This window comes from Cetorhinus maximus, unplaced genomic scaffold, assembly GCF_964194155.1.
Source record: "Cetorhinus maximus unplaced genomic scaffold, sCetMax3.hap1.1 HAP1_SCAFFOLD_325, whole genome shotgun sequence".
NCBI lineage: Eukaryota > Metazoa > Chordata > Chondrichthyes > Lamniformes > Cetorhinidae > Cetorhinus > Cetorhinus maximus.
The window spans coordinates 363768-386116 of NW_027596275.1; the positions used below are offsets into that span (position 1 = coordinate 363768).

The 22349-nt window shown below is 49.3% G+C and overlaps 1 protein-coding gene across 1 annotated transcript in view; it reads right to left on the reverse strand.

Moving 5' to 3' along the window:
* calb2a (calbindin 2a) overlaps positions 1-22349 on the reverse strand; it is a 66572-nt gene that overhangs the window by 39638 nt on the left and 4585 nt on the right. Inside the window, exons 3-4 of the mRNA XM_078535203.1 lie at positions 14174-14230; positions 6425-6502 (exon numbers count right to left, since the gene is read on the reverse strand). Coding sequence (XP_078391329.1) covers positions 6425-6502; positions 14174-14230 — 135 coding nt within the window. The remainder of the gene's footprint in view (positions 1-6424; positions 6503-14173; positions 14231-22349) is intronic.

Here is a 22349-nt window from a genome sequence, read left to right on the forward strand (position 1 = left end):
GGGATGGGGTGTGTCTGATGGGGGTGCGGTGTGTCTGATGGGGGTGGGATGTGTCTGATGGGGGTGGGGTGTGTCTGATGGGGGTGGGGTGTGTCTGATGGGGGGATGGGATGTGACTGATGGGTGTGGGGTGTGTCTGATGGGGGTGGGGTGTGCCTGATGGGGGTGGGGTGTGTCTGATGGGGGCGGGGTGTGCCTGATGGGGGTGGGGTGTGTCTGATGGGGGGATGGGGTGCGACTGATGGGGTTGGGTGTGTCTGATGGGGAAATGGGGTGTGTCTGATGGCGGCTGGGGTGAGTCTGATGAGGGTTGGGGTGTGTCTGATGAGGCCTGGGGTGTGTCTGATGGGGGTGGGGTGTGTCTGATGGGGGTGGGGTGTGTCTGATGGGGGTTGGGGTGTGTCTGATGGGGGTTGGGGTGTGTCCGATAGGGTGGGGTGTGTCCGATGGGCGTGGGTTGAGTCTGATGTGGTGTGGGGTGGGTCTGATGGGGGTGGGGTGTGCCTGATGGGGTTTGGGGAGCGTCCGATGGGCGTGGGGTGTATCAGATGGGGGGTGTGGTGTGTCTGATGGGGGTTGGGGTGTGTCTGATGGAGGTTGGGGTGTGTCTGATGGGGGGTGTGGCGTGTCCGATGAGCGGGTGGGGTGTGTCTGATGGAGGGTAGGGTATGTCTGATGGGGATTGCGGTGTGTCTGACGGGGGTGGGATGTGTCTGATGTGGTGGGGTGTGTCTGATGGGGGTGGGGTGTGTCTGATGAGGTGGGGTGTGTCTGATGGGGGTGGAGAATGTCTGATGGGGGTGGGATGTGTCTTATGTGGTGGGGTGTGTCTGATGGGGGTGTGGTGTGTCAGATGTGGAGGAGTGTGTCTAATGGGGGTGGGGTGTGTCTGATGTGGTGGGGTGTGTCTGATGGAGGTGGGGTGTATCTGATGAGGGTGAGGTGTGTCTGATGGGGGGTGTGGCGTGTCCGATGGGCGGGTGGGGTGTGTCTGATGGAGGGTGGGGTATGTCTGATGGGGATTGCGGTGTGTCTGAAAGGGGTGGGATGTGTCTGATGTGGTGGGGTGTGTCTGATGGGCGTGGAGTGTGTCTGATGTGGTGGGGTGTGTCTGATGGGGGTGGGGTGTGTCTGATGTGGTGGGGTGTGTCTGATGGGGATTGCGTTGTGTCTGATGGAGGGTGGGGTTTATCTGATGGGTGGTGGGGTGTGTCTGATGGGGGGGTGGCATGTGACTGATAATCCCCCATCAGACCCTGGGCTGTGACATTTGGGGGGTGGGGTGTGTCTGATGGGGGTGAGGTGTGTCTGATGGGGGTGGGGTGTGCCTGATGGGGGTTGGGGTGTGTCTGATGGGGGTTGGGGTGTGTCCGATAGGGTGGGGTGTGTCCGATGGGCGTGGGTTGAGTCTGATGTGGTGTGGGGTGGGTCTGATGGGGGTGGGGTGTGCCTGATGGGGTTTGGGGAGCGTCCGATGGGCGTGGGGTGTATCAGATGGGGGGTGTGGTGTGTCTGATGGGGGTTGGGGTGTGTCTGATGGAGGTTGGGGTGTGTCTGATGGGGGGTGTGGCGTGTCCGATGGGCGGGTGGGGTGTGTCTGATGGAGGGTAGGGTATGTCTGATGGGGATTGCGGTGTGTCTGACGGGGGTGGGATGTGTCTGATGTGGTGGGGTGTGTCTGATGGGGGTGGGGTGTGTCTGATGAGGTGGGGTGTGTCTGATGGGGGTGGAGTATGTCTGATGGGGGTGGGATGTGTCTTATGTGGTGGGGTGTGTCTGATGGGGGTGTGGTGTGTCAGATGTGGAGGAGTGTGTCTAATGGGGGTGGGGTGTGTCTGATGTGGTGGGGTGTGTCTGATGGAGGTGGGGTGTATCTGATGAGGGTGAGGTGTGTCTGATGGGGGGTGTGGCGTGTCCGATGGGCGGGTGGGGTGTGTCTGATGGAGGGTGGGGTGTGTCTGATGGGGATTGCGGTGTGTCTGAAAGGGGTGGGATGTGTCTGATGTGGTGGGGTGTGTCTGATGGGGGTGGGGTGTGTCTGATGTGGTGGGGTGTGTCTGATGGGGGTGGAGTGTGTCTGATGGGGGTGGGGTGTGTCTGATGGGGGTGGGGTGTGTCTGATGGGGGTGGGATGTTTCTGATGTGGTGGGGTGTGTCTGATGGGCGTGGAGTGTGTCTGATGTGGTGGGGTGTGTCTGATGGGGGTGGGGTGTGTCTGATGTGGTGGGGTGTGTCTGATGGGGATTGCGTTGTGTCTGATGGAGGGTGGGGTTTATCTGATGGGTGGTGGGGTGTGTCTGATGGGGGGGTGGCATGTGACTGATAATCCCCCATCAGACCCTGGGCTGTGACATTTGGGGGGTGGGGTGTGTCTGATGGGGGTGAGGTGTGTCTGATGGGGGTTGGGTGTGTCTGATGGGGGTGGGGTGTGTCTGATGGGGGTGGGGTGTGTCTGATGGGGGTGGGATGTTTCTGATGTGGTGGGGTGTGTCTGATGGGCGTGGAGTGTGTCTGATGTGGTGGGGTGTGTCTGATGGGGGTGGGGTGTGTCTGATGTGGTGGGGTGTGTCTGATGGGGATTGCGTTGTGTCTGATGGAGGGTGGGGTTTATCTGATGGGTGGTGGGGTGTGTCTGATGGGGGGGTGGCATGTGACTGATAATCCCCCATCAGACCCTGGGCTGTGACATTTGGGGGGTGGGGTGTGTCTGATGGGGGTGAGGTGTGTCTGATGGGGGTTGGGTGTGTCTGATGGGGGTGCGGTGTGTCTGATGGGGGTGGGATGCGTCTGATGGGCGTTGGGTGTGTCTGATGGTGGTGGAGTGTATCTGACAGGTGGATGGGGTTTCTCTGATGGGGGGTGGGGTGTGTCTGATGGAGGTGAGGTGTGTCTGATGGGGGTTGGGTGTGTCTGATGGGGGTGAGGTGTGTCTGATGGGGCGTGGGCTGTGTCTGATGGGGGTGGGGTGTATCTGATGGGGGTGGGGTGTGTTTGATTGGGGTGCGTGTGCGACTGATGGGGGTGGGTTGTTTGATGGGGGCGTGGGATGTGTCTGTTGGGGGTTGGGCTGCTGATGGGGTTTGGGTGAGTCAGATGGGGGTGGGTTGTGTCTGATGGAAGTGTGGGATGTGTCTGATGGGGGTGGGGTGTGTTTGATGCGGGCTGGGGGTGCGACTGATGGGGAGGGTGGGATGCGTCTGATGGGGGTTGGGGTGTGTCTGATGGGGGTTGCGGTGTGTCTGATGGAGGGTGGGGTTTATCTGATGGGTGGTGGGGTGTGTCTGATGGGGGGGTGGCATGTGACTGATAATCCCCCATCAGACCCTGGGCTGTGACATTTGGGGGGTGGGGTGTGTCTGATGGGGGTGAGGTGTGTCTGATGGGGGTTGGGGTGTGTCTGATGGGGGTTGCGGTGTGTCTGATGGGGGCTGGGGTGTGTCTGATGGAGGGTGGGGTGTGTCTGATGGGTGGTGGGGGTGCAACTGATGGGGGTTGCGGTGTGTCTGATGGGGGTGGAGTGTGTCTGATGTTGTGGGGTGTGTCTGATGGGGGTGGGGTGTGTCTTATGGGGGGTGTGGTGTGTCTGATGTGGTGGGGTGTCTGATGGGGATTGCGTTGTGTCTGATGGAGGGTGGGGTTTATCTGATGGGTGGTGGGGTGTGTCTGATGGTGGGTGGCAGGTGACTGATGAACCCCCATCAGACCCCGGTCTGTGACAGTTGGGGGTGGGGTGTGTCTGCTGCGGGTTAGGGTGTGTCTGATGGGGGTGAAGTGTGTCTGATGGGGTTTGTGGCGTGTCTGATGGGTGTGGGGTGTTTCTGATCGGCCGGCTGGGGTGTGGCTGATCGGGGGTGGGTGTGTCTGATAGGGTTTGGAGTGTGTCTGATGGGGGTTGGGATGCGTCTGATGGGGGTTGGGGTGTGTCTGATGGGGGGTGGGATGCGTCTGATGGGGGGTTGGGTGTGTCTGATGGGGGGTGGGATGCGTCTGATGGGGGTTGGGGTGTGTCTGATGGGGGGTGTGGCGTGTCCGATGGGCGGGTGGGGTGTGTCTGATGGAGGGTGGGGTATGTCTGATGGGGATTGCGGTGTGTCTGACGGGGGTGGGATGTGTCTGATGTGGTGGGGTGTGTCTGATGGGGGTGGGGTGTGTCTGATGTGGTGGGGTGTGTCTGATGGGGGTGGGGTATGTCTGATGGGGGTGGGGTGTGTCTGATGTGGAGGGGTGTGTCTGATGGAGGTGGGGTGTGTTTGATGGAGGTGGGATGTGTCTGATGGGGGTGGGGTGTGTCTTATGGGGGGTGTGGTGTGTCTGATGTGGTGGGGTGTCTGATGGGGATTGCGTTGTGTCTGATGGAGGGTGGGGTTTATCTGATGGGTGGTGGGGTGTGTCTGATGGTGGGTGGCAGGTGACTGATGAACCCCCATCAGACCCCGGTCTGTGACAGTTGGGGGTGGGGTGTGTCTGCTGCGGGTTAGGGTGTGTCTGATGGGGGTGAAGTGTGTCTGATGGGGTTTGTGGCGTGTCTGATGGGTGTGGGGTGTTTCTGATCGGCCGGCTGGGGTGTGGCTGATCGGGGGTGGGTGTGTCTGATAGGGTTTGGAGTGTGTCTGATGGGGGTTGGGATGCATCTGATGGGGGGTTGGGTGTGTCTGATGGGGGGTGGGATGCGTCTGATGGGGGTTGGGGTGTGTCTGATGGGGGGTGTGGCGTGTCCGATGGGCGGGTGGGGTGTGTCTGATGGAGGGTGGGGTATGTCTGATGGGGATTGCGGTGTGTCTGATGGGGGTGGGATGTGTCTGATGTGGTGGGGTGTGTCTGATGGGGGTGGGGTGTGTCTGATGTGGTGGGGTGTGTCTGATGGGGGTGGGGTATGTCTGATGGGGGTGGGATGTGTCTGATGTGGTGGGGTGTGTCTGATGGGGGTGGGGTGTGTCTGATGTGGAGGGGTGTGTCTGATGGGGGTGGGGTGTGTCTGATGGAGGTGGGATGTGTCTGATGAGGGTGGGGTGTGCCTGATGTGGTGGGGTGTGTCTAATGGGGATTGCGTTGTGTCTGATGGAGGGTGGGGTTTATCTGATGGGTGGTGGGGTGTGTCTGATGGGGTGGTGGCATGTGACTCATAATCCCCCATCAGACCCTGGGCTGTGACAGTTGGGGTGTGGGGTGTGTCTGATGGGGGTGAGGTGTGTCTGATGGGCCGGCTGGGACGTGCCTGATCGGGGGTGGGTGTGTCTGATGGGGTTTGGAGTGTGTCTGATGGGGGTTGGGTGTGTCTAATATGGTGGGGCGTGTCTGATGGGGGTGAGGTGTGTCTGATGGGGCGTAGGGTGTGTCTGATGGGGGTAGGGTGTGTCTGATGGGGGTGGGGTGTGTCTGATGGGGGTGGGGTGTGTTTGATTGGGGTGCGTGTGCGACTGATGGGGGTGGGTTGTTTGATGGGGGCCTGGGATGTGTCTGTTGTGGGGAGGGCTACTGATGGGGTTTGGGTGAGTCAGATGGGGGTGGGGTGTGTCTGATGGGGGTGGGGTGTGTCTGATGGGGGTGGGGTGTGTCTGATGGGGGGATGGGATGTGACTGATGGGGTTGGGGTGTGTCTGATGGGGGGATGGGATGTGACTGATGGGGGTGTGGTGTAACTGATGGAGTTGGGGTGTGTCTGATGGGGGGATGGGGTGTATCTGATGGGGGTGGGGTGTGTCTGATGGGGGTGGGGTGTGTCTGATGGGGGTGGGGTGTTTCTGATGGGGGTGTGGTGTGTCTGATGGGGGTGGGGTGAGTCTGATGGGGGTGGGGTGTGTCTGATGGGGGGATGGGATGTGACTGATGGGGGTTGGGTGTGTCTGATGGGGTTGGGGTGTGTCTGATGGGGGGATGGGATGTGACTGATGGGGGTGGGGTGTGTCTGATGGGGATGGGGTGTGTCTGATGGGTGTGGGGTGTGTCTGATGGGGGTGGGGTGTGTCTGATGGGGGTGGGGTGTGTCTGATGGGGGTGGGGTGTGTCTGATGTGGGGATGGGATGTGTCTGATGGGGGGATGGGATTTGTCTGATGGGGGTGGGGTGTGTCTGATGGGGGGGTGGGGTGTGTCTGATGGGGGGAGCTCTGCCACTAGTTGCTGCTGACACTGGTGTACATTTTCACCAGTGTTAACGACCCTCATCTAAGATGACGTTTTCCTGTGGAAAGCACTGCAGCCGAATGCCACCCTCTCCTCCTGCATTTCAGAATGAGGGGTCGCGTATCAGGAGCAGAAAGCTAGCTCGCTCACCTCTGATTGTGCTGAGCCCAAAGGTGGCATCCATATGGCTACCCCTGTTGGTCAGCAATCTCAGCCCAGGGCAGGGGTCAATGCCACCCGAGTGGATTGGGGGTGGGTGGGGGGTGTGAGTGATATCTGTACCAGGCTCAGACTTTACTCACGATAGTCTGTGTGTACTCCTGAAGCTTCTTGTCGTCATAGTGTCTGTTTGCTTTCTTTAACAAGTCCAGTAAGAAGCTCTGTGGAAGGAAACAGTTCAGCTTGGTTACTTTGCATTGTTGAGATATTCAGAGCATATACCATTTGCCATGAAGGTACACAGGAACAGAAAAGGGCCATTCAGCACCTCAAGCTTGTTCTGCCACCCAATTGGATCATGACCAATTCGTATCTTCTACCTGCCTTAGTTCCTTAACCCTTGATATCATTGCCCAACAAAACTCTTTCAATCTGTTTTACTACAGTCATTTAATCCCCAGCTTTTGGGGGATAGAGAGTTCCAGTTTTCCACCATGAACTTTGTGGGAAGAAGTACTTTATCTATGGATTTCTAGAACAAGCCTATTGTTACTGGCTAATGTTTCCCAGAATTGTGTGGAAAGTAATTGTAGCCTAACTGGCCCAGTGGGAGTGTGGTTGGTTTGGGTCAGTCTAACACCCATTATACACCAATGTGCTTTTACATTGCAAACAATGGAGTGTGAAGGCAGGTGGGCTGTAACATGGGCGTCCAATCCAAGCCCGCCTCAAGCCAACACCAAACCCACCAGGCCGGTTAGAATGACCTTTGTGTAGGACTCACTGTAGAATGTGTAGCGCCAATCAGGCATGCAGTCACTGAGCACAATGGCACTTAGATTCCTGGCACATTGTGCTTGAGCCACAGACGGTTCTGATCCCATAGTGATGGGGATCTCCAACCTTTTTTAAATATATTATTTTTTCATGGATGTGAGCGTCGCCACCTCACTCTCCATGAAGAACCAGTTCCCTCCCCTTGGCGTTACAGGCAAAATCGGTGACTGTGCATCTGTTGTGTCACTCATCACATTGGCACTTGGTCTGGTGTGCTTTGTGTTATGCAGAGACACATGTGAAGCAGATTGGCAGCCTGTGGATTATCTAAATGTTTCAATAAAGAAGTCCAGTCACTATTGTAATGTAGGAATGAAGGGACATATATGTTGGTTTTCTGGTACTTCTCAGTTAGTCCCAGCTACACTGTTCTGTGCCGGAGGCAACCCAGGAGCAGACATTTCATGGAGGGTTGCCAACTCTGGTTGGACAAATTCCTGGAGATTTCACCATATGATCTCCCACCTCCAACCATCCTATCCATTTATTCTTCAAGCCTGTTATTTTTACAACTGATAAATAAAACCAAGCAAACGAAAATAAAACATTTGTTTTTAATGTCCCAAGGATTTTTTTCCCCCTCAGGTTTCCTGGCAGCAGTGTTCAGGAGATTAATCTGGAGAGTTGGCAACCCCGCTTCTTTCTTTACATCAGGGGCTACACTTTAAGAAGCTTTTCATTATAAAGCACTTTGGGATGTCTTGAGGCTGTGACATGCGCAATGGAAACATAGGCCTGTCTTTTTCCTTCTGCCCTCAATCATGATGGAATTTTCTGATGTCACTGCACAAAATGGCTGTCTGGGGCTAACTCGAGACAGCCGATGGTAGCACATTTTCTTTTTTGTGTTTGAACTGCTGAGGCCTTTCCCCTAAACCCAGCATTCATTAGAATCCCTCCACCCTCTCCAAACTATCCCTTGAAATACTATTTGGTTCTTCATCGGGGGAGGGGCGGATGTGATCATCCACCAATTGAAAAATATCTAGATACTTCACAGTAGTTTCTAAATTGGAGCATTTTTTTGCCTCGTCAAAGTCTCGCTGATACACAGGTGACAGATACATTGTGTAGTTCACTGCGGCCTTCATAATGCTAAACCTCACCACCAGGAGCAGACATTTTGCGTAGGATAGCCAACTCTGGTTGGACCAATTTCTGGAGCTTTCCAGACCACCGCACAACCATTTCTGGCAGAAAGGAACAGTCTTATAGCTAAATTTTGATGTGAAATTTCATCCAATCAAGCCTGTGCTGATCGTTTTCTCTGTATGAACCAACTGGTTTAATCCCACTCCTTTCCCTAATCCTCTAAATTCTCTTTTTTAAGTTTACAATCAATGAAATCCATTTTAAAAGACCTTTTTTTCGGTCCCTGATTCGGGCTGCCAACTCTCCAGGATTGGCCTGGAGCCTCCAGGAATTGAAGATCGATCTCCAGGACATTGCTGTGTGCAACCCTGGAGAAAAACCATCGGGACATTGCAAAAGATTGTTTTTATTTTTGTCATTTTCTTTGAACATTTCTCTTTACCGGATAGGAATCTTGAAAATGGTGGTGATGGGGCTAGTGGGGGTGGGGGGGGGGAGGGGGGGTGTTGGGAGTGGGGAAAGGCTATTTGGCTGACAGTCATAACGAGTCTTTTTGCTTTCCAACTGGTGTAGGGAGGCAGCACGTCACAAGGATAGATGCATTGGCCGACTGGTGGCCAGGGCAAGTGATGTGATGAAACCTCCAGGAATACATTTAATCACAGTTAGCAACCCTATCCCTGCTTCAGCAGTGGTTTACTGGAGTAGAATAGTCATGTAGAGCACCCACTGGAACAGAACCTTGTGATGACACAGCAGAAAGCAAGAAAGACATATATATGCAGTGCCTTACACAGACTTAGGATGCCCCAAAGCACTTTATAACCAATGGAGCATTTGCACAGCACAGTCACAATATAGGAAGTATATCTCCCTGAACGCCCTGGGAGCTCCAGGAATTAAAGATTACTTTCCTGGACACGGCTGCAAAAAATTCCCCTGGAGAAAAATCGTGGGGTCATTAAAAACAATTTAATTGAACGGCATTTTCTAAACTTCCCTTTAATTCTCTCTTTAAAGCTCTTAAATTTCTGTCCTCTTCTGACATTGTCACCAAGCAGTGGAAATAATCTATCTCTAGTTGCCTTATCTCAACCTGGAAGAACTCATTCAACCTGGCAATTCACAGATTCTTGAAAATTATAAAACTGCACAGTAAATTTAACATCTCCCTCCAGTATGAACAGTTCATTAATCACTGACACTGGGTATAAAATCATTGTTAAATGATTTTACATAACACTGTCAGCCCTCTTAGAAAGAATGGTCTGCTATTGTGCTGTTGAAATTGCCACAATGATTAATTTCTGGTTGCAATCTGAGCATTGGCTACTGCCTTATTCCTTGTGGCTTCTTGGGTGGCTGCACTTACACTGCACTATGCATAAACCTGGACAACATGCAGGCTTGGCCTGATAAATGACAAGTAACATTCGGGCCACACAAGTGCCAGGCAATGATCAACTTCAACATGAGGGAATCTGACAATCTCCCTTCCACATTCAAAGACATTACCATCGCTGAACCCCACACCAACAACATCTTGAGGTTCATAAACAGAAATACCTGGAAAAACTCAGCAGGTCTGGCAGCATCGGCGGAGAAGAGCAAAGTTGACGTTTCGAGTACTCATGAACCTTCAACAGAACTAAGTAAAAATAGGAAAGGGGTGAAATATAAACTGGTTTATGGCGGGGGGAGGGGTTTGGGACAAGCAGCCAGTGATGGGTGGAGATAACCAAAAGCTGTCACAGACAAAAGAACAAAGAGGTGTTGAAGGTGGTGATATTATCTGAAGGAATGTGCTAATTCTGTTGAAGGGTCATGAGTACTCGAAACGTCAACTGTGCTCTTCTCCGCCGATGCTGCGTTTTTCCAGGTATATCTGTTTCTGTTTTTGTTTCGGATTTCCAGCATCCGCAGTTTTTTGTTTTTATCTTGAGGTTCATGATTGACCAGGAACTGAACTGGACTAGCCATATAAATACTGTGGCTACAAGAGCAGGTCAGAGGCTGGGAATTCTGCGGTGAGTAACTCACATCCTGACTCCCCAAAGCCTGTCCACCATCTACAAGGCACAAGTCAGGAATGTGATGGAATACTCCCCACTTGCCTGGATGAGTGCAGCTCCAACAACACTCGAGAAGCTTGACACTATCCAGGACAAAGAAATCCGCTTGATTGGCACCCCATCCATAAACATTCACTCCCTCCACCACCGACGCACAGTAGCAGCAGTGTGTACCATCTACAAGATGCACTGCAGGAATTCACCAAGGCTCCTTAGGCAGCACCTTCCGAACCCATGACCACTACCATCTAGAAGGACAAGGGCAGCAGATAGATGGGAACACCACCACCTGGAAGTTCCCCTCCAAGTCACTCACCATCTTGACTTAGAAATATATCACCGTTCCTTCACTGTCACTGAGTCAAAATCCTGGAACTCCTTTCCTAACAGAACTGTGGGTGTACCTACACCACATGGACTGCAGCAGTTCAAGAAGGCAGCTCACCACCACCTTCTCAAGGGCAACTAGGGATGGGCAATAAATGCTGGCCCAGCTAGTGAAGGCCACATCCTGTGAATGAACAAAAAAACTTCAAGGACAAAGCAGCCTGCTTGACTGGCATCCCATCCACCACCTTAAACATTGATTCTCTCCACCACCACACAGTGGCAGCAGTGTGTACCATCTGCAAGATGCACTGCAGGAATTCACCAAGGCTCATTCGACAGTACTTTCCAAACCCGTGACCTCTACCACCTAGGAGGACAAGGGTAGCAGGACCCTCAGTTTTAGAAGTCATTTTTTAGTGAAGGGAGGCATATCCAGGTTTTTCTGCAACAGTTTTAAGTTATAAGCTCTCTGCTTTTTCATTCAGTGTATTGTGCCAATTGAGACGGGCAGGGTACATTCAAAGAATGCCTCATGTGTTTTCCCGAGAGAAATCTTTGACATTTTTCCTCTCTTACCTTGTGACCATTTTTGATGAGCTGGTGACATGACTTAATTCACAGTCCTGGAAAATTCTCAAGTTAACCTCAGGCCTATCTTCTGATGTGACTTCAGAATGCCATGGTGAGTAAAACAAACTTTCATCTTTTCTTATCAATTTCATTTCAATTTACAACAGATCACAGCAACAGTTAGAATATCCAAGATAACCATCCATCCACTTCAAAGTAAATTGTGATCTTTGTCTGGAGTGGGGATTTCTAATATTTGAAGCCTAATGAGCTGCCCTGTTTTCTCTTTAGTTTGACATTGCTGGTGTACATTGCAATGCCCTTATTCAGAGGTCAGCCAATCACTTCTCCAGCTCTTCTCAGATGCACATGGTTACTGATGAGACTCCAATGATCCCTGCACTACACCCTTCTCTCGTCTGTTGGGTGAGAGGTTAAACTGAAGCTGTGTCTACCCTCACATGCGCATGTAAAAGATCCTGTGGCACTATTCAGAGGAACAGCAACTGAGTTGGTGTCCTTCCCAATTTATCCCTACACTAACATCACTAAAACAAATGACCTGGTCATTATCACATTGCTGTTTGTGACATCCTGCTGTGTGCAAGTTGGCTGCTGTGTTTCTTACATTACATCAGTGACTACACTCCTAAAGCACTTCATTGGCTGTAAAACACTTTAGGACTTCCTGAGGTCCTGAAAGGCGCTACATAAAAGCAAGTCTTTCATTTTTTTTCTCTCTAATTCTTGCTTTCTTTTGTTTTTTCATAGAGTGTCAGAATGACTTAATCCCCCTGGAATGACAGTCCTAACTGTATATTCAGTTTTCCTGTAATCTTGAAATGAGCAATATTCTGGGTTAGCGCCAACCCTCGTTTTAAACCTTGGTTTATCATCATCTTCACTGGTCTAGTAGCTCGCTTAGCCATTCCACACTCACAGAGGGGTAAGTATTGCCATCTCTTTCTCTGTTTTTGAAGCTGTGGCAATTGCCATGACTTCCTCCTCATTAGTCTTTCGGTTCATGTAAGATCGTTGCTCTCTGTCCAACATATCAACAAGAAACGGGGCTTACCCCACTCGTAAAGAACATCAGTCCAATGTGTTTGCTGCTAGAACCCTATTCTCTGGAGTCAGTCAGGCTGCAATTAGAGACTGCTTCAAAATGGCATCAGACGGTAAGTAATCACAATTGACAGTGATTTTCTTTCCGAAGATCTACCACTTAAAATTCTCCAATCTTAAAAACTTCCAGAAGCACTTTAGCAACTTGAATGTGAATCATCCCATTGGAATTTTGAAGCTGAACTGTCTTGCAAAGGATATGTTCACAATCCTTTTCCAGGTACTCCCACAGTGCTTCCTTGTTGAGGTCAACATGACTTAATACGGGCACTGGAGAGGTCACCTTCTTGACTTTATCCAGACACTTTTCATTCTGAGTTCCATATAAAGGCAATTTCCATCCAGAAGGTCATGAAAGGGAAACCACCTTTGTCTTTGTTCTGAAAACATTCTAATAAATCTGAGTATATGAATTCCAATTCTGAAACCACATAAGACTTGATATTCTATATTGGTTATTAGAAAGAAGCAAAACTCTAGACCTAATTAAGTGTATATTTACTGCCTGCCACCTTAATTCCACACACAACTTGTGGGCCAGAGGGGACCATCTCACCAAGATATCCAATCAGAGACCATCTCAACAAGATATCCAATCAGAGACCATCTCAACAAGATATCCAATCAGAGACCATCTCACCAAGATAACCAATGAGAGACCACCCCACCAAGATATCCAATCAGAGACCATCTCAACAAGATATCCAATCAGAGACCATCTCAACAAGATAGCCAATCAGAGATCACCTTAACAAGATATCCAATCAGGGACCATCGCACCAAGCTATCCAATCAGCGATCATCTCGCCAAGATATCCAATCAGGGACCATCACAACAAACCATCCAATTAGAGACCATCTCAACAAACCATCCAATTAGAGACCATCTCACCAAGATGTCCAATCAGGGACCATATCGCCAAGATATCCAATCAGATATTGATTCACCAAAATATCCACTCAGCTCACAGTTTGATACTAGTACAAATTTTCTCTTCAATATTGACACACTCCTTGCCTCATTAGGGTATCAAAAGGGGCCTGTGATTTGCCAGCTCAGTTCACAAAGTCTGATACTCCAGTGTTGACAATGAACTGAATGCACTCCTTTATTTCGGGAATGAATATGGGCAGCTGTCTGTTGCAGAGTTTTGTTCTCATTTCGAGTTTGCTAGGCTATTACTAAGGGCAATGAGATTCAACCATATACTCTAAGACTGGAGCGATGGATGGACCAATTAGGTAGGGGTACCCTCACCACTTAGGCTTACCCTCCTTGAAGGACATCAGTGTTGGGTTTTTATGACCATTTTACAGGTTTCATGGTTGTTTCTTGTTGCGAGCCCCTCCAAAAAAATGGATTTATGGAACTAAATTCACGAGTCTTTGTGGTTGGATTTGAACTCACAATGTGAGATGCTTGTCCAGTACCCTTTAATCACATACTACAGCAGACAGAATCAATGATAGGCAGAACCTTGTGGGGGTAAAACACATCACATTATAATCAAACAGTGATACATTCTAAAATCGATGGAATGAAATGCGGTCAGGGTCTATAATGGGAGGGTGATTAAAGCGCTTGAACACCTCCCACCCAGGGGTTGAAAGTGAAAATCTACCCCATTGAATCAGAAGCACTTGGCGTTGTCTCTGGGATGTGAAACAGTGGGAGAAAATAGCAAGTCGTTCCTTCCTTACCAATAGATGCTCTTTAACCCTTTTAGATATTGAATGAGAATTTGAACTTCAGGATATGAAACGTTGCAAGAGAAACAGATTTTTATATTAAGCCTCCTCTGTGAGTTAATGCATGCTCGATGATTGGACATTTACTGTAGTATTACAATATAAAATTGCAGGCACCTTCAGTTCATTTGCCTCGATGTATCCACTGCAGTCTGCGTCATATTTCCTCCAGGTCTGGAAAACAAAAGGATATGGTTTGGGATAATTGGACACGGTGCTGATAGAATTATCTAACCAGGGCATCATGGAACGTTTCAGCATAGACAGTTTCGGACAATCAACTCGATGTTGAGGGTTCTCTGCAAATGAGCCACCTATTTTAGTCCTGCTCTCCTGCTCACTCCTCACCTCCTTCAACATTGCTCCTTCTCTAAAAACTATCTAGACAGGTGCCTTCTGTGGCAAGGTGGCAACACTCATGCCTTTAGGGCAGAAAGTTCAAGCCACACTCCAGAGACTTCAGTGCATAATCCAGGCTGACACTCCATTGCAGTACTGAGGGAGTGCTGCACTATCAGAGGTGCTGTCTTTCAGATGAGGCATTAAACCCAGGCCCTGTCTGCCCTCTCAGGCGGATGTAAAAGATTCCATTACACCATTTTGAGTCACCATTGATGGGTCTAGAACCAGGTGACACAGTCTCAGAATAAGAGGTAGGATCCTTAGATATCACCATCCAAACCCACGACCACTACCGTCTAGAAGGACAAGGGCAGCAGATAGATGAGAACACCACCACCTGGAAGTTCCCCTCCAAGTCACTCACCGTCCTGATTTGGAAATATATCGCCGTTCCTTCATTGTCGCTGGGCCGAAATCCTGGAACTCCCTCTCTAACAGCACTGTGGGTGTACCTACATCACATGGACTGCAGCGGTTCAAGAAGGCAGCTCACTACCACCTTCTCAAGGGCAATTGGGGATGGGTAATAAATGCTGGCCTAGCCAGCGATGCTCACATCTCGTAAAATGAATTTTAAAAAAATTAGACTGAGATGAGGAGGAATTTCTTCACCCAGAAGGTGGTGAATCTTTTGAATTCTCTACCCCAGAGGGCTGTGGAAACTCAGTATTTGGGAATGTTCAAAACAGAAATTGACAGATTCCTGGATACTAATGACCTCCAGGGATATGGGATTACGCAGGAAAGGGGCGTTGACGTAGATGATCAGTCATGATCTAATTGAAAGAGTGGAGCAAGCTGGACAGGCAGAATGGCCTGCTCCTGTTCCTCCATATCTATGTTCCTACAAGAGCAGGGGAGTTATCCCCTGGTGTCCTATCCAATATTTATCCCTCAATCAATATCACAAAACATATTATCTGGTCATTATCGCATTGTTCTTTGTGGAAGCTTGCGTTTTTTTTATTCATTCATGGGATGTGGGCATCGCTGGCTGGGCCAGCATTTATTGACCATCCCTAATTGCCCTTGAGAAGGTGGTAGTGAGCTACCATCTTGAACTGCTGCAGTCCATGTGGTGTAGGTACACCCATAGTGCTGTTAGCAAGGTGTGTGTAAATTGCTGCGCATGAATTGGCAGCAGTGTTTCTTACACGACAACAGTGACTGCACCTCAAAAGTACTTATTTGGCGGTAAAGTGCTTTGGGACAAGGTGTGGTCATGAAAGGCGCTATGTAAATGCAAGTCTTTCTTTTATTTCCCTGGAGCTCTGATGATTCTGGGTCTGTCTGGGATAATAGTGTTTGGTGATGAGGAACTGGAGCTCTGTCCAGTGGTAGAGGTGCAGCAGCAGATGTGACATGATTGCGAGTAGCTGCTCACTTAATAATAGGGGCCACCTGGAGATAAGGTGACACCCAAATAAGGAGAATGTGGCATTTGGAGCAAATTTAATACAAAATATGATATATTAAAATATAATGTTTGTGCAAACTTTCTGTCAACATTGTCAGTAGAAATTCTTATTTTCTTCTTTATAATGATATTGCTGAAAAAAGAGACATGTTGAAGCTTTTTGTCTTACACTCATCAGGACACTTCGCAAGAATACCAATATAAGAGGAAAACAACAATTTATACTCTATGTGAAGAGAGTGCTGATTGGAAGGCAGGTTGCATTGCCATGGAAAATGCAGCACTGATGGTGACTGACAGTTAGCTGCCAAGCATTGTTTGAAATTTAAACCAGGCAGCTTGACCCTGATTGGTCAAGGCATTGCCCTGAGGAATGAGTTAGCGAATGGCTGTTACTTATTTTGTTTAGCTGAAACAGGTGCAATGTGTGTACATGTTCTTTCTGTCTGCAAGGACAGGGCCCTGTGTATTAATGTACGCAGCTTCCAGTACAAGCAAACACGCCACACTGCGAGCCTGACGAACAATCTTAAATTGGTTGTCAGCATAATTCTTAGCACACTGATGATTATTTAGCAAATGCTATCCAATCGCGGCATCACATTTAATGTTGGACATTGTGTTTTGAATTTTGCAAGCATGGGCTAGCTGAGTACAGTCTGTGCCTTGCCCGTTGCAAACAGCAGCTGGGACATGTAGTTTGATACAATCTGCTAGTCTTTGGGATGTACGGCCTACATACCTACCATCACATTGGTACTGAAATTCATGTACCACATTACTCATTTGTGTGATAGGCAGAACATCTTTTTGACCTGACAGCAGCATCCTGTTATTGGCGAATATGACTCATGTTACTACTTGCATAGTAGCAGGGTGAAACAGCTAGCTTCACCTGCTGTTCAAATTTTCCCCTTATATTGGTATTCTTGCGAGTGTCCTGATGAGTGCAAGATGAAAAGCTTAGACATGCCTCTTTTTTCAGTACTACCAAACAACTATTAATAATGGTATTGTCTATGTAAGTCTGTCTTGGACGAAGGTCTTGTGGCACAGTGAGGAGTGCCCCTATCTCTGGACCAGAAGTTCTGGGTTCAGGTCCCACTCCAGGACACCATGGCCATGGAATGTGTGTTCATAATGTGCCTAATTGGTCAATTATCAGCCTGTAAAACCTCCCAATACGTCTGATGGCAGACGGTAAGAGCAGGAGAGTTTCCTGGTCAGCCAAGCTGCAGAAGGCAATGACAAACCACTGTAGTACTTTGCCAAGCATAATCATGGACCAATTCAATGGAAGTCCATGGTCATCAATGACCTCTTTGAGCAGGGATGTGATTGAGGAGGAAGCCCGTCATACTATAATTGCACCTTTCCCTCAGTGGAAGTGCTGCAATGCCACTACTGGTGGGAGGGTGTTATTACAGTGTGACAAGTTTAATTTGGAAGTTTCTATTATAAATATGGAATTTATGATGGCAATGTAAAAATTAGAACAGTATGCATGACATTGAAATGGGAACTTGACTACTGCTGAAAAAAAAGCAATGCCTTGACCAATCAGAGGCAACCTGCCAGTTTGAATTCAAACAAAGCTTGGAAGTTAACTGTCAGTCATTAGTTAACTGGTGCATCTCCCTGGCAACACTTCCACCAATCAGTCTACTTGCCAACCAATCAGCACTCTCTACTCATACAGTACAAATTGTTGTTCCCTTTACATTTGGTATTCTCCGGATGAGTGCAAGACAAAAAGCTTCAACAACATGTGTCTTTTTTCAGCAATACTCTGAGTTCTGTATTACCAAAATGACTGAAATGGGAACTGATTTACATCTTTAAGCCCTGGTCTAAATAGTCCCCAACTTCTAAACCCACTTTACCCCTTAATGTTCTGCTCAGAGCTATAAGACTGTGAATTGAATTTGGATTGTGCAGTCTGAGCGAGTGTGGCACACTTAATTTCCCAAGAGGTTTACCAGGATCTTAGCAGGGGCGAGGGAGGGTATGTGGAGAGGTTGGAGAAGCTGACACTGTTTGCCTCAGAGCAGAGAAGGTTAAAAGGAGACCTGATGTTCAAAACTCTGAGAGCAAATAGGGAGAAACTTTCCTCTGGCAAGTGGGTTGGGTGCCAGAGGTCACAGATTTAAAATAATTGGCTGAAAGGACTAGAGAGGGGACTGGAGATGCATTTTTTTCCACACAGACAGTTGTTATGATCTGGAATGCAATGTCTGAAGGGGTGTTGGAGTCAGATAACATAGGATCTTTCAAATGGCCAATAAACATATATTTGAAGATAATTAATTTGCAGGATTATGGGAAAAAAATGTGGAACTAAATTGGACAGCTTTTCCAAAGAGCCAGCGCAGGTGTGATGGACTGAATGGCTTCCCTCAGTAAGATTCTATGATTCTATGCATCAGCATTATTCAGTCAGTTGTAGTGAAAGGATATTTTCTTAACCTCCTAGCACTTTCTGCTTGGCATCTTTTCTTCAAATAATTTTGGAAAAGACAGCAGATTTCTGGGGCTTTAATGAAGTAAAATACCGTTCTCTCAAAAAAACACCTGTGATAGCTTTTGTTTTTGTGTTCTGTACAGGGTGTTGGGCATGGTAGAGACAGAGAGAAATACAGAAGGTGATCAGCTGAGAGAGAGAGAGCGAGAGAGGGGAGAGGAGAAGGGGATCAAGAAATAGTGATTGTGCTTTCTTCATTAACGTTACTTCAATTAAAAAACATACCATTGGATTTTGAATCCAACTAACTCCCTCAAATTGTCTGTTAGAAAAGATCAAGGCAAATGGCTCGCATCTGTGGATCTGAGTCCATTATTTCTAACACATCTGGCACTAGGGCAGAGATAAAAAGAAAAACACAGTGAAAAGAGCAAATCCCCTTCATTCTAACCAGAGTTGAATTTGCTTAGCCATTAAAACTTCCCAAGGGAGACTGATAGGGAGGAAAAATACAAGGAGGAGGAGAGAAGGAAAACAGCTTAAGCTTATGGGAATTCTGGCCCCTCAGTCCTAGGGGAGACTGGGTGGAAATGAGTGACAGTAGAACAAACAGGAGGGGAAATTAGAAAGATTGGGTGAATTGAACAAGGAGGAAAAGGATAAGGGACATGATGGGAATGAGGAGGTGGTGGGAAAGGGAATGGACAGTGGTGAGGGTGGGAAAGGGAATGGACAGTGGTGAGGGTGGGAAAGGGAATGGACAGTGGTAAGGGCGGGAATGGAATAGACAGTGGTGAGGGTGGGAAAGGGAATGGACAGTGGTGAGGGCGGGAAAGGGAATGGACAGTGGTGAGGGTGGTAAAGGGAATGGTGGGTGGTGAGGGCGTGAAAGGGAATGGACAGTGGTGAGGGCGGGAAAGGGAATTGAGGTGTTGAGGGTGGGAAAGGGAATGGACAGTAGTGAGGGTGGGAAAGGGAATGGACAGTGGTGAGGGCGGGAAAGGGAATGGATAGTGGTGAGGGCGGGAAAGGGAATGGACAGTGGTGAGGGCGGGAAAGGGAATGGATAGTGGTGAGGCGGGAAAGGGAATGGTCAGTGGTGAGGGCGGGAATGGAATAGACAGTGGTGAGGGTGGGAAAGGGAATGGACAGTGGTGAGGGCGGGAAAGGGAATGGACAGTGGTGAGGGTGGTAAAGGGAATGGACAGTGGTGAGGGTGGTAAAGGGAATGGACAGTGGTGAGGGCGGGAAAGGGAATTGAGGTGTTGAGGGTGGGAAAGGGAATGGACAGTAGTGAAGGTGGGAAAGGGAATGGACAGTGGTGAGGGCGGGAAAGGGAATGGACAGTGGTGAGGGCAGGAAAGGGAGTGGACAGTGGTGAGGGCGGGAAAGGGAATGGACAGTGGTGAGGGTGGGAAAGGGAGTGGGCAGTGGTGAAGGTGGGAAAGGGAATGGACAGTGGTGAGGGTGGGAAAGGGAATGGACAGTGGTGAGGGCGGGAAAGGGAATGGACAGTGGTGAGGGCGGGAAAGGGAATGGAGGTGGTGAGGGTGGGAAAGGGAATGGACAGTGGTGAGGGTGGGAAAGGGAATGGACAGTGGTGAGGGTGGGAAAGGGAATGGACAGTGGTGAAGGCGGGAAAGGAAATGGAGGTGGTGAGGGCGGGAAAGGGAATGGACAGTGGTGAGGGTGGGAAAGGGAATGGACAGTGGTGAGGGTGGGAAAGGGAATGGAGAGTGGTGAGTGTGGGAAAGGGAATGGACAGTGCTGAGGGTGGGAAAGGGAATAGACAGTGGTGAGGGTGGGAAAGGGAATGGTCAGTGGTGAGGGTGGGAAAGGGAATGGACAGTGGTGAGGGTGGGAAAGGGAATGGATAGTGGTGAGGGCGGGAAAGAGAATTGAGGTGTTGAGGGTGGGAAAGGGAATGGACAGTGGTGAAGGCGGGAAAGGGAATGGACAGTGGTGAAGGCGGGAAAGGGAATGGACCATGGTGAGGGTGGGAAAAGGAATTGAGGTGTTGAGGGTGGGAAAGGGAATGGACAGTGGTGAAGGCGGGAAAGGGAATGGACAGTGGTGAGGGCGGGAAAGGGAATGGTCAGTGGTGAGGGTGGGAAAGGGAATGGATAGTGGTGAAGGCGGGAAAGGGAATGGACAGTGGTGAGGGCGGGAAAGGGAATTGAGGTGTTGAGGGTGGGAAAGGGAATGGACAGTGGTGAAGGCGGGAAAGGGAATGGACAGTGGTGAGGGCGGGAAAGGGAATGGACAGTGGTGAGGGCGGGAAAGGGAATTGAGGTGTTGAGGGTGGGAAAGGGAATAGATAGTGGTGAGGACGGGAAAGGGAATGGACAGTGGTGAGGGCGGTAAAGGGAATGGACAGTGGTGAGGGCGGGAAAGGGAATGGACAGTGGTGAGGGCGGGAAAGTGAATGGAGGTGGTGCGGGCGGGAAACAGGGTGGGAGAAAGTGCGTGGGGGATGTGCAAGTGATAGGGGAAAGGAGCTACGAAGGGAGACATTAAGACCATATCTCTTTCCACTCCAAATTGAACAACACCAAACCATAAAATCCATCACCTCGTACCTCACAGGGCAGACAGAGAAAGAAGAAAATGAGGATCGAGAGAGAAGTAAAATTTTGAAAACAAATGATTCCTTCTGAGGATGCTGGGGTCACTGCCAAGGCTAGGTCTGATGAAAAGTCACTCGGCCCGAAATGTTTCTCTCCACAGATGCTGCCTGATCCACTGAGTATTTGCAGTATTCTTTCTCTATCACCATGTGGAATGCTTGGTGTGGGGATGTTGGACTTTCCGCTAGTTCTGGGATTGATACAGAGGCCTGAGCCCTAAGTGAATTCTGGCTGGGCTGGACATTGATCCGATCTTCAAAGAGAAAGGAGGAGGCTGCAGACAGGAGTCACCTGTTGGAGTATTTGAGATCAGAGTGTGAGCAGCGAGGCAGGACACTGGGTCAGGCTTAGGTCTGCAATGGCTGACAGTGGAAGGGTGAGCCAAGTGTAACACTGAGGGTATTATGGCAAGCACATGAGTGGAAAGGAAAACATTTGGATGGCTACGGAGTCACATAAAGCAGAGACAGTGGCGTAGTGGTAATGTTGCTGGATTAGTAATCCAGCAACATGAGCTAATACTCTGGGGACATGGGTTCAAATCCCACCAGCTATAGAGTTAGCCTCAGAAATGATGACCAGGAAGTGATTGTTGATTGTCATAAAATAAAACATCTGGCTCACTAAATCTGCCATCCTTACCCAGTCTGACTTCCATGTGACTCCAGACCCACAGCAATGTGATTGACTCTAAACTGCCCTTTGAAATGGCCAAGCAAACCAGTCAGTTAAGGATGGTCAACAAATGCTGGCCTTGCCAGTGATGCCCACATCCCATGAAAGGGTAAAATGTGGAAATTTTACTAAAACAGTAAATACCAAATTAGAAAGAATGAAAGCTTGTGAGAGCTATGCTGTATCTGATTCCCATGGACCAATCAAATCACTAGAAGATGGCACGGATCCATGGTGCAATCAGATTATTGATTAGAAGAGGAAAAACTATGTAATATTTTTTAAAGAGCAGACAGGTTGTTAAATTCCGCAGAGCGATGAGGTGCAGCATCATTTTCCCTTCCACTAGAGGTCAGCAGTGTTCTTTATATGATTCAGGATATCCGCCCAGAAAGAAAGCTCTTACATTCCGACTGGAAGGGATGAATTCAAACATTTTACCTCCACTATCGTACCCAGGAGACTTGATGGCCGGCACAGACACAATGGGCCGAAGGACTTGCTTTGGTGCTGTATAACTCTATAACTCTAATTCTCCCTCTCTCTCTCCTTCTCCTCGTACTGGTTCTCTCTCTCTCTCCTCTTACTGATTTTCTCTCTCCTCTTACTAATTCTCGCTCCCTCTCCCTCTCTCTTCTTATTGGTTCCCTCTCTCTCTCTCTCTCCCCCTCCTCTTACTGGTTCTCTCTCTCTCTCTCTTCTTACTGGTTC